This window comes from Heterodontus francisci, chromosome 11 (assembly GCF_036365525.1).
Source record: "Heterodontus francisci isolate sHetFra1 chromosome 11, sHetFra1.hap1, whole genome shotgun sequence".
Taxonomy (NCBI): Eukaryota; Metazoa; Chordata; class Chondrichthyes; order Heterodontiformes; family Heterodontidae; genus Heterodontus; species Heterodontus francisci.
In genome coordinates, this window is record NC_090381.1 from 114547790 (window position 1) to 114560454 (window position 12665).

General features: G+C 48.3%; 1 protein-coding gene across 12 annotated transcripts in view; it reads left to right on the top strand.

Moving 5' to 3' along the window:
* The window catches only part of LOC137375479 (traf2 and NCK-interacting protein kinase-like), a 302732-nt gene that overhangs the window by 118403 nt on the left and 171664 nt on the right, over positions 1-12665 (top strand). For all 12 annotated transcript variants that reach the window (XM_068042793.1, XM_068042796.1, XM_068042799.1 and 9 more), the window contains one exon: positions 4869-4925. In XM_068042793.1, coding sequence (XP_067898894.1) covers positions 4869-4925 — 57 coding nt within the window. The remainder of the gene's footprint in view (positions 1-4868; positions 4926-12665) is intronic.

The following is a 12665-nucleotide window of genomic DNA, read 5'->3' on the forward strand; positions in this document are numbered from 1 at the left end:
GCTGCTCAACCTCCTCAACAAGGATGTCCTGCAGCCACCCCGTGACATCCTTGACTCTGGCAACACACCATCCTGGAGTCACGTTTACTGCTGCAGAAATGCCTGTCTGATCCTCTTTTGAATCCTCTATCATTATTGCTCTTCCACCCCTCCTGTGCAGCTGTGCCACCCATAGTGCCACGGACTTTGTTCTGGCTGCACCCCCCTGAGGAACTATCGCTCTCCCCAGTATCCAAAATGGAAAACCGATTAGCAAGCCAGATTGACGCAGGGGACTCCTGCACTGCCTGCCTGGCTCTCTTAGACCGCCTGGCGGTCACCCATTCCCTCTCTGCCTGCATGCTCCTGAGCTGTGGTGTGACCACCTCCCTAAATGTGCTATCCACGTAGTCCTCTGCCTCGCGGATGCACAACAGTGATTCCAGCTGCTGCTCGAGTTCTGAAACCAGAGCTCAAGTTTCTGCAGTCAGTGACACTTACTGCAGATGTGTTCATCTCAGACACATGGTGCATCCATGACTTCCCACATACCGCAGACATTCCACTTGGCCAAGCTGACCTGCCATACCGTAACTTTAAAAACTTTTTACTACAATGAGAAGTAGAATAACTACCAGTTACTCACCAAACAGCATCTTCCCCTGTATCAAAGGGAGGCAGCAAAAATATTGGACATGGGAAGGAAAAAGGCTCTTTGACTGACAGTCAAGAACCATCCAATTGGTTAATGAAGAGCCTCTTCACTTTCCAGTTGGCTGTGGGAAAGCACTGTGAAGATTGACGTCTCAATTCACCAATGGCAGGAGGGTGTTGGGGGGGGGGGGGGGGGAGTGGGGTGTAGGACAGTTGGAGGTCATGTGTTGAAACCAAGAACCATCCAATTGGTTAATGAAGAGTCTCTTCACTTTCCAGTTGGCTGTGGGAAGGCACTGTGAAGATTGACGTCTCAATTCACCAATGGCAGGAGGGTGTTGGGAGGGCGGGGGGGGGGGGTGGGGGGAGTGAGGTGCAGGACAGTTGGAGGTCATGTGTTGAAACCTGCAGGAAGGCATCCAACCAGAGTACATTAGCACTTTTGTGGGGAGTCAAATGTGACCCAACCAGTGCATTGTGGGAGCATTTCCTGTTTCTGATTTTACTTGCATAAAAAGTGAGTGACCTAATTGTTGCCATGACACCATCTCGTCCTTTTTTTAAAGTTATTATTTGTTTGTCTTGAGAAGATGGTGATGAGCCACCACTTTGAACTCGCTGCTATCCGTGTGGTGAAGGTGCTGCTACCATCATTTTGGGTCGGAAGTTCCAGGAATGACAATGTGTCCAAGACAGGATTGTGTGTGACCTGGGGGGGAGGATCTTGGAGGTGGTGGCATTCCCACGCACTTGTTGCTGCTGTGCGTTTCAGTGCTGGGGAAGAAGATCCAGCTGGGATTTTATGACATCTTCACTTTTACTGATACCAGCCTTTTGTTTTATGAAGTGAAGTCAAATTCACAAGCTGTCAGGGTGACATTTGAACTCCCATTCTCTGGATTATTAATCCAGTTACATAATTACTGTGCTACCATAGAGTAACAAAATGCTGCAGATGCTGGGAGTCTGAAATAGAAAGAACAAATACTGGAAATGCTCGGTAATCAGGCAGCATCTGTGCACAGAGAAATAGAGCTAACATTTCAGGTCGCTGAACTTTCTGATGAAGTATTAACTTTGTGATACCATACTAATTACCCATCTCATTGTGTTTTGTTATTCTAATACCGAGTAAACTAGGTGTTGGACGCCCCCGAGTTGTAAGGAGTCTGGGATGAATTGGGAAATATTGACCTAGGCCATGAGACCTTGAGTTCTAAGAGAGATGAGGAGTGCCACAGTTTTGAGGGAAGAATGGAAGAGGTGGTGGAAACAGATGCAATAGTCCCTTTCAAAGGGGAAATGGATGCATACTTGGGGCTGAAATTTATGGGCCCCACCCGAGGTTGGATCAGAGGCAGATGGCACGGAGCATTCTGATGGGTGGCGAGTCGGAGGGCCTGTTGCCTCCCCATTGCCCAGCGATTTCCCCTCAGCAGGTTAGGCCGTCTTCCTGCCTAGAGGCCAATTGAGGCCTTTAAGTGGCCTATTAATGGCCAATTAGGGGCCTGTTCCCGCCACCACTGGGATCTTACCAGCAGCAGGAGGAATCCACCGCCACCACAATGATAATTATTTCTGGCCCATGGAAGTCCCCCACCAGAAACAAATTCACCCTCCGGGACCCCCTCCCCCTGGACTACAAGATCACCTCCCAGCACCCCCTTACTGGGGCCTTCAGGACTGGCCCCAGCGACACCGCCTCACCTACCTGTGTCCAGGGTTCCAGCGCTGGGCCTGGGTCCAAGGCCTCTGCAGTACTGGCAGTGGCCACTGTTCCCGGTGGCGCTGCCGATACTGCTGAGCTGCAGGTCCTCTGATTGGCCGGCAGCTCATGGAGGTGGGACCCGGTTTCTAAAGGGACGGGGATCCCGCCTCCTGAATCTTACATTTAAAAATACCGGAGGATCGCTCCAGGAGACTGCGGAAATGCAGAGGTGGGGTTCCCCTGCCCTTTCGGCTCAGCATCGGGAGCCCCGCCTCCTACACAAAATCCAGCCCTTGGAAAGTCAAAATTTGCAGAACTCTGGGGAAAGAGCATGGGGTGGGGTACTAATTGAATAGCTCTTTCAAAGAGCTTGCACAGCCACGATGGGCCAAATGGCCTCCTCTGTGCTGTTTGATTCTATAACAGGCTGCAGTTTGGAAGGATGTGAAATGTCTTCACTCGAATGCAAATAAGTTACAGGGCAGAGGAAGAGTGTAGGATGTTGGTATTGGGAGCTCAGGAGGGGCAAGAGAAAAGTTCAGTGGATTTATCATGGAATGGATTGCAAATAGGAATGAGGACGATTGTGCTGCCATCATATGTGACAGTTACCATTGACCAGAAACTGAACTGGAGTAGTCCTATAAATACCGTGGCTACACGAGCATCTCAGAAGCTAGGAATCCTGCGGCGAGTAACTCCCCTCCTGACTCCCCAAAGCCTGTCCACCATCTACAAGGCACAAGTCAGGAGTGTGATGGAATACTCTCCACTTGCCTGCATGGGTGCAGCTCACAACAACACTCACGAAGCTCGACATCATCCAGGACAAAGCGGCCCGCTTGATTGGCACCCCATCTACAAACATTCACTCCCTCCACCACCGACGCACAGTGGCAGCAGTGTACATCATCTACAAGATGCACTGCAGCAATGCACCAAGGCTCCTTCAACAGCACCTTCCAAACCCGCGACCTCTATCAACTAGAAAGACAAGGGCAGCAAATACATGGGAACACCACCACCTGCAAGTTCCCCTCCAAGTCACACACCATCCTGACTTGGAACTACATCGCCGTTCCTTCACTGTCGCTGGGTCAAAATCCTGGAACTCCCTTCCTACCCCACATGGACTGCAGCGTTTCAAGAAGGCAGCTCACCACCACCTTCTCAAGGGCAATTAGGGATGGGCAATAAATACTGGTCTAGGCAGGGACGCCCACATCCCATGAAATGAATAAAAAATGTTACATCATAACGAGCAATTGGTAACTCGACACTGTTTTAAAATCTAGTAACGGCACATGTTAAATCCAGACATTGGAAACCTCGTGTTCAAGATAAGCAGCCACCTTGAGGGCAACCAGAGCTGAAAGGGTTAAATTATGAGGGCAGTTTTCATGGACTAGACATGTTTTCCCTCACATATACAAGACTAAGGCGTGATTTAATCGAGGTGTTTAGGATGATTAAAGGATTTAATAGGGGAGATAGAGAGCAATTATTTCCTCTGTTGGGGGAGGGCGGGGCTTAGTCCAGAACAAGGGGACATACCTCTAAAACTAGAGTCCGGCCGTTCAAGGGTGATGTCAGGAAGCACTTTCCAAAAAGTGTTTGAGTTGGGAGTCAGTTGTAAGTTTGATAGGTTTTTGTTGGGTAAGGGCGTACGGGCGACAGAACCAAGTCGGGTAGAAGGAGTTCAGGTACAAGGCAGCCATGATCTCATTGGATGGTGGAACAGTCTCGAGGGGCTGAATGGCCTCCTGCTTTTCCAACAGCACTTCAGTGACCACAGGGTCTCTTTGTTCTCCAGCATCTTTTCTTTTCTGTCTGTTTTTTTTCACTTTCTGCCCTGTAGCCTCTGAGCAGTGTTGTATCTGATTATATTTTTGTGAAGTTGGTTGAGGGTTAAATATTCGCCAGGGCACCGGGCAAAACTCCCCTGTTCTTCGAAATAATGCCGGAGATCTTTTATGTCCACCCAAGGGAGCAGACCATGCCTCCGTCTTGTCCAAAAGGCGGCTCCTCTGACAGGACCGCGTGTCCTCAGCACTGTCCCTCTGACAGGGCGGCGCTCCCTCCTTCCTGCCCCTCCGACAGGACAGTGCCCCCTCGGTACTGCCCATCCGACTGGATGGCGCTCCCTTGGTACTGCCCCTCCGGCAGGTTGGCGCACCCTTGGTCCTGCCCCTCTGACAAGGCGGCTCACCCTCCTTCCTGCCCCTCCGACAGGACAGTGCCCCCTCGGTACTGCCCCTCCGACTGGATGGCGCTTCCTTGGTACTGCCCATCTGACAGGACTGCACTGGGAATGTCAGCCTGGATTTTATTCTCAAGTCCTGGAGTGCGTCTTGAACCCATGCCCTTGTGCCTCATGGATATGAGTGTTGCTAATAGAGTCAAAGTTGATGATTTCTCCTCCAGCCTGTCATCTCAGGGCATGAACTCTCCTGACTGTGACACCTGTAGTGAGAGTTTGGTGTGGCTTTCACTTCTGTAATGCTGCTGTAATTTGCTTGTTCTGCAGGGACGACATGTCAAGACAGGACAGCTCGCTGCAATCAAGGTTATGGACGTCACTGGGGTAAGGTATCTCTCTGCAGTGAGCATGCGCTGCTTTGGGTGTGGATCTATTGAACATGATATTTGAAAATAATGCACACAGGGCCTTCTCAACTCACCGAGAGCTCCTTCAACAGCTCACTGGACAGATGGTTGTCAGACATGCTAATCGTCAGTTTCAAGGTGATGGTAATATTTTGGCGGTCATGTTGGTGTTTGCTGATTTACAAACCAGTGTTGCCTAAACCAGGGGTCCCACTCCTCTCGGTTTCCTTCCTATTGAGAGTTTTCCCACTCATAAACCTGCCCAGAACCTTCTATCCTATTCCCAGTGCTAATGGAAGGGATTCCAACCATTACATATTGTAGGTAGGAATTCTTGGTGAGACAGGAGTTCCCTCTTAAACAGGGGGGGCAGGAGGTTCCACGAGCACAGAGAATGGTATTGAGTGGGGAAGGGATTAGCCTTGGTCTGGTCCATCAAAGGGAATGCAATGGTTGGGGAGGGGGTGGTTGGGAGGCAATAGTTGGCAATAACTGGAGAGGAGAAGCTCTGAGTATCTCTTTGGGTGGGGGAGCATGGAGTGTGACAGAATTACCTGGATGGGGACAGGGGCGATGAGTGCCAGATTGAAAGTGGGGATGGGGAAAGGCAGGAAGAGTGAGGATGGGGTACAGTTCTGGTGGATACAGGCCTGTCACTGTATAACACTGGGGTATAGTACTGGTGGGTACGGGTCTGTCACTGTATAATGTTGGTACAGTACTGGTGGGTACAGGTCTGTCACTGTATAACACTGGGGTACAGTACTGGTGGGGACAGGTCTATCACTGTATAACACTGGTACAGTACTGGTGGGGACAGGTCAATCACTGTATAACACTGGGGTACAGTACAGGTGGGGACAGATCTGTCACTGTATAACACTGGGGGACAGTACAGGTGGGGACAGGTTTATCGCTGTATAACACTGGGGTACAATACTGGTGGGGACAGGTCTGTCACTGTTTAACCTTGGGGAACAGTACTGGTGGGTACAGGTCTGTCACTGTATAACCCTGGGATACAGTACTGGTGGGTACAGGTCTGTCACTGTATAACTCTGGGGAACAGTACTGTTGGGTACAGGTCTGTCACTGTATAACACTGGGGTACAGTACAGGTGGGGACAGATCTGTCACTGTATAACCCTGGTGAACAGTACTGGTGGGGACAAGTCTATCGCTGTATAACACTGGGGTACAATACTGGTGGGGACAGGTCTGTCACTGTATAACCCTAGTGAACAGCACTGGGGGGGACAAGTCTGTTACTATATAACACTGGCGTAGTACTGGTGGGGACACGTCTGTTACTATATAACACTGGGGTACAGTATTGGTGGGGACAGGTCTGTCACTGTATAACATTGTAATGCAGGGACCACAGAAGGTATTTGGGCCACCATACTCCCACGAGGAAAAGGTGGGAGATTATTTTGTCGTCTTGTTGCTGCCCTTACCCCTCTCAAGGCAGTGATGTGGAAGGTACACTCTGCTGTGTCAGACATTACGCATCACTTCACTTACATTATCAGTGTTGCAGAACTGGAACTGGCTTTGCTTTGTGGGGTAGATCAAGTGTGTGTTTTATCTCTCCTCACCTCACTTTGCCCCTGTCAGACTAAGGGAGGCAATGTATTCTCCTTTCAACAGCGTCTCCTCCCTGCAGCCATCTTTAGAAATCCAGCGACACATGACGGAAACATTATTGTTCCAAAGCAGCCAGATTTCTGAGTGTAGATTATGGTCCTGTCATCTCCCTACAGCTTAACATCACTCTGTCTGAGGCCTTAATGATGGGCCTCGCTTTGACATTACTGGCAACATCGACTCCGGTAAAATTTCTGTAATTATATCATCTCTCATGCCTTGCTCATTCACCTCTTTAAAAATAAAATTGTACTGAAAGGGTGTTCACCAACCCCCCTCCCTGATTGTCAGTCCCACTGCCTGATCATGCCTTGCATACCTCAAACTAATCAAGGGAGCTCCAAAGTTGCCTGAGATTATTGTCTTGATGACAATATTTAAATTGACATCATTGGGAAGCCCTTTGTATAGTAAAAGGAAGACCGACTTGCATTTTCTAAAGCACCTTTCACAGCCTCAGGATGTTCCAAATTGCCTAACAGCCAATGAAGTACTTTTTGAGTCATAGAGAGATAGAGCACCGAAACAGGCCCTTCGGCCCAATGCGTCCGGGCCGACTATCATCTTTTCTTTCTTTTCTTTCTTTTCTTTCTTTGGCGTCCTTGTCTCGAGAGACAATGGGTAAGCGCCTGGAGGTGGTCAGTGGTTTGTGGAGCAGCACCTGGAGTGGCTATAAAGGCCAATTCTGGAGTGACGGACTCTTCCACAGGTGCTGCAGATAAAATTGGTTGTCAGGGCTGTTACACAGTTGGCTCTCCCCTTGCGCTTCTGTCTTTTTTCCTACCAACTGCTAAGTCTCTTCAACTCACTACGCTTTAGCCCCGCCTTTATGGCTGTCCGCCAGCTCTGGCGATCACTGACAACTGACTCCCACGACTTGTGATCAATGTCACAGGACTTCATGTCGCGTTTGCAGACGTCTTTAAAGTGGAGCCATGGACGGCCGGTGGGTCTGATACCAGTGACGAGCTCGCGGTACAGTGTGTCTTTGGGGATCCTGCCATCTTCCATGCGGCTCACATGGCCAAGCCGTCTCAGGCGCCGCTGACTCAGTAGGGTGTATATGCTGGGGATGTTGGCCGCCTTGAAGACTTCTGTGTTGGAGATACGGTCCTGCCACCTGATACCAAGTATTCTCCGGAGGCAGCGAAGATGGAATGAATTGAGACGTCGCTCTTGGCTGACGTATGTTGTCCAGGCCTCGCTGCCGTACAGCAAGGTACTGAGGACATCAACCACTCATTTATACTAATCCTACATTAATCCCATTTCCCTCTCACATGGCAGCCAGTTTGTGCACAGCAAGCTCCCACAAACAAACCTGTGATAATGACTAAATAATCTGTTTTAGTGATGTTGGTTGAGGGATGAATATTGGCCAGGACACTTGGGAGAACTCCCCTGCTGTTTTTCAGAATAATGACATGGGATCTTTTACATCCAACTGAGAGGTCAGACATGACCTCTGTTTAATGATCCATCTGAAAGACGGCACTTCCAACAGTGCAGTGCTCCCTCAGTCCTGCACTGGAACATCAGCCTGGATCATTGGCTCAATTCTCTGGAGTGAGACTTGAACGCACAACCTTCTGACTCTGAGGCTGTTATCCAGTTGAGTCACAACTGACACCCTTTGTAACAAACTCAGATCACTGTCAAAGTGTGTATTCCTGGATAACACTAACCTGAAGAAGGGCTAAAGGGGCTGTAATAATAAGTGAGTAAAAGAAATTGTGAGCAAGGAAGCTGCTGAGAGTTAACGAGCAAAATAATCCATCGACCATCTGACCTATCAAAAGTGACTGTGCTGCAATTGTCTAACTAACCTTGGCTCTATTGGACACTGTCAGACTGCAGGCACTTGTGGGAACGGGCAGCAATTTATCGAATGGTATTAATGAAAAGTTAGACAAGTTGACCATTAAAACATTGGTTCCGTGGTCAGAGACAGGACACCACACAAGCTGTGAAGCACCAGCAATCATCAAGAAAATATGTTGGGTCTTTGGCGCATCTTCACCCAGTTGATATACTGTGTGTGAAGCTTTGGAATGTTCTGAGGTTCTGAAACGCGAAATATAAATGTCAGAAAGCACTTAATCGCACAAAGGGTAGTGGAAATCTGGAACACTGTTGCTCCCAAAAAAAAACTCTGGATGCTGAGGATCAATAAAAAAATTCCCAAACATGTCTGGGCAGGTGGATTTGGGAAGGGGTGGGGGAGATATTTGGGGAAGGTGTATCTCAAGGAGCAGGGAATCAGCTGCCCCTCGACCAGATGTTGGTGGGGCTCCTCCAGTGCGGTGTACAAGTGTACAGTTGGTCTTATTCTGTTCATAGCTGCAATAGACTATAACTGTATCTTGATCAAGACGTTGGCGGGGGATGTACAGTATAGGCTGGGGCTCGCACTGTGCTTTTTGGGATCTTTCCCCCTACCCACCACCACGTTCAGTTCTGTATTCACTGAGTTAGTCTAACATGAGGTCTCACAGTGCAAGCACCCATTGTCCGACAATAGCCGAGGATTTTGTAGACTGCCATCTCTGCTGCCCTGTCTGTTCGGAAGGTGTAAATAAAGTTTATTGGACAATGGCTGCTTGCAATGCGAGATCTCATGTTAGACTAACTCAGTGAATACACAACTGAAACTGAAACTCTTACTGATCTCTACTATAAATATCTAGGCCCAATTTAAAAGTATTTTCTGAAGCCAATTCCTTCCCATCAGGAAGACTTTATTCCCTCCTACTACTTCTATTGGCAAATAATAGGGTCGAGTCCAATGATTCATCCTAACACTAACTCTGCCAAACACTGGAATACTGTTATTGGAATAACTAATCAGTTTCACACCAATTTTGTGTAAGGGAATGAGACATGGGGACTTCTTGTACTCTCCTTCCGAGATAACAGATATTGCTGTATCAGTGATGGAAGTAAACACTGGATACTGCAAAGGCTATGGGACCTGACAATATTCCGGCAATAGTACTGAAGACCTGTGCTCCAGAACTTGCCGCACCCCTAGCCAAGCTGTTCCAGTGTATCTACAACACTGACATGTGGAAAATTGCCCAGCTATGTCCTGTACACAAAAAGGAGGACAAGTTCAACCCGGCCAATTACCGCCCCATCAGTCTACTCTCAATCATCAGTAAAGTGATGGAAGGTGTCGTCGAAACTGCTATTAAGCGGCACTTGCTTAGCAATAACCTGCTCAGTGATGCTTTGTTTGTGTTCCGCCATGGCCACTCAGCTCCTGACCTCAGCTCATGGACAAAAGAGCTGAACTCCAGAGATGAGGTGAGAGTGACTGCCCTTGACATCAAGGCAGCATTTGACCAAGTATGGCATCAAGGAGCCCGAGCAAAACTGAAGTCAATAGGAATTAGGGGGAAAACTCTTCGCTGGTTGGAGTCATACCTAGCGCAAAGAAAGATGGTTGTGGTTGTTGGAGGTCAATCATCTCAGCTCGAGGGCATCATTGCAGGAGTTCCTCAGGGTAGTGTCCTAGGCCCAACCATCTTCAGCTGCTTCATCAATGACCTTCTTTCAATCATAAGGTTTGAACTGGGGATGTTCGCTGATGATTGTACAATGTTCAGCACCATTCATGACTCCTCAGATACTGAAGCAGTCCATGTAGAAATACAGCAAGACTTGGACAATACCCAGGCTTGGGCTGATAAGTGGCAAGTAACATTCGTGCCACACAAATGCCAGACAATGACCATCTCCAACAAGAGAGAATCTAACCATCTCCCCTTGACATCCATCGCTGAATCCCCCACTATCAACATCCCAGAGGTTACCATTGACCAGAAACTGAACTGAAGTAGCCGTATAAATACCGTGGATACAAGAGCAGGTCAGAGGCTAGGAATCCTGTGGCGAGTAACTCGCCTCCTGACTCCCCAAAGCCTGTCCACCATCTACAAGGCACATGTCAGGAGTGTGATGGAATACTCTCCACCTACCTGCATGGGTGCAGCTCCAACAACACTCAAGTAGCTCGACACCATCTAGGACAAAGCAGCCCATTTGATTGGCACCTCATCTACAAACATTCACTCCCTCCACCTCTGATGCACAACGGCAGCACTGTGCACCATCTACAAGATGCACTGCAGCAATGCACCAAGGCTCCTTAGACAGCACCTTCCAAACTCATGACCTCCACCACCTAGAAGGACAAGGGCAGCAGATGCATGGGAACACCACCCCACCTGCAAGTTCCCCTCCAAGTCACACACCATCCTGACTTGGAACTATATCGCCGTTCCTTCACTGTCACTGGGTCAAAATCCTGGAACTCCCTTCCTAACAGCACTATGGGTGTACCTACCCCACATGGACTGCAGCGGTTCAAGAAGGCAGCTCACCACCACCTTCTTAAGGGCAATTAGGGATAGGTAACAAATGGAGGCCTAGCCAGCGATGCCCACATCCTATGAATGCATAAAAAAAGTAAGTGATAAATCTCCAACTTTCATGTTACTGTAGGCGCTGGAATTATATCTTCAGCCCTTTTTCTCTCATATTCCATGTGCTGTTTTCCTTGCTCTCTGACTGAGTACAACTCTTGATCTTCCTGCTCAATAACATCAGCTTCTGTTTCCATATTTATCATGTGCACATTCAAGGACTTCCAGGCTCCTGAACTAGCTTTACGTTTACCACAACCTCAACCTGGTGTATTGCTGCGACCTGGAGCTTTACTGTTTTCTCTCTTCCTGCATGCTGTCTGGATACTGAAACAGGCCCTTCGGCCCACTGAGTCTGTGCCAACCAACAACCACCCATTTATACTAATCCTACATTAATCCCGTATTCCCTACCACATCTCCACCATTCTCGTACCATCTACCTACACTAGGGGCAATTTACAATGGCCAATTTACCTATCAACCTGCAAGTCTTTGGCTGTGGGAGGAAACCAGAGCACCCGGAGGAAACCCACGCGGTCACAGAGAGAACTTGCAAACTCCACACAGGCAGTACCCAGAACTGAACCCTGGTCACTGGAGCTGTGAGGCTGCGGTGCTAACCACTGTGCCGCTGTGACTGACTTTTCCACAGGCATAGCACTTTGACTAGAAATGGGGGCATTTAGATGATTGGTGGATACCATGCCAATGGTAACATCTAAATGTCTGACACTGTCTAAATGTCTGTGAACCTGGCTGCCATATCCTGATTCCCGCTGAAATCTGATGGACATCTTATGCTGGCTCAGGAAAAGAACTTCCTTGCAATTCTGCAACTATCTCTTCCTGCCATTTCCACGGCTGTGGCCTCGTCGCAGGCCTCCTTCCACGTCAACTTATTGCCTTTACTCAAAAGCTTGGCCTGGATTTTACTGTTCTTTAGACCTCCAATGAACGTGTCTCCAAAGCTGACTTCTATGTTCACACCATACACACAGTGATGAGACAGTTCCATTAATTCAAGAATATAATCTGCAATCAACTCACTTAGCAACTGCTTCCTTCCACGGAATGCAACTCTGAATGCAATTTCATTCTTAGTCGCACCATAATATGAGTTTCGAATCTCATTAATTTCAGAATTGTCCATTGTGCAGGGGTCTCACGAGCAACATAGGTTAGACACCACCCCAAATACATCTGGCCCTATCATGATGAGGAAAGCATTAATTTTATCCTCATCTCCAATTTTATTTGCTTTTAGCCAAATGTGTAACCTTCGTTCGTAATTACGCCAGTCTGCTTTGTCTCAAAATATGTCTACAGTGCCATATTTTTAAAATAACGTACCATTCTGACAGTTGTACTTGAGCACAATGTGCAGACAAACCCGGAGCAATCTTTCAAAGCACCCAGAGCTCCTCAAAATTGACTTTTGGAGTTCCAAAATGTATGTCACAATGTTCTTCAGACTGTAATCTCTTGAATGAAATGGAAAAAGAATTCACTCCCATCTCATTCTCCTGTTTTCTGTTGTGTATTCACTGAGTGAGTTTCACATGAGATCTCACAGGGCAAGCAACCATTGTCCAACAAACTGTTTACACCTCCCCAACGGAAAGGGCAGCAGAGAGAGCAGT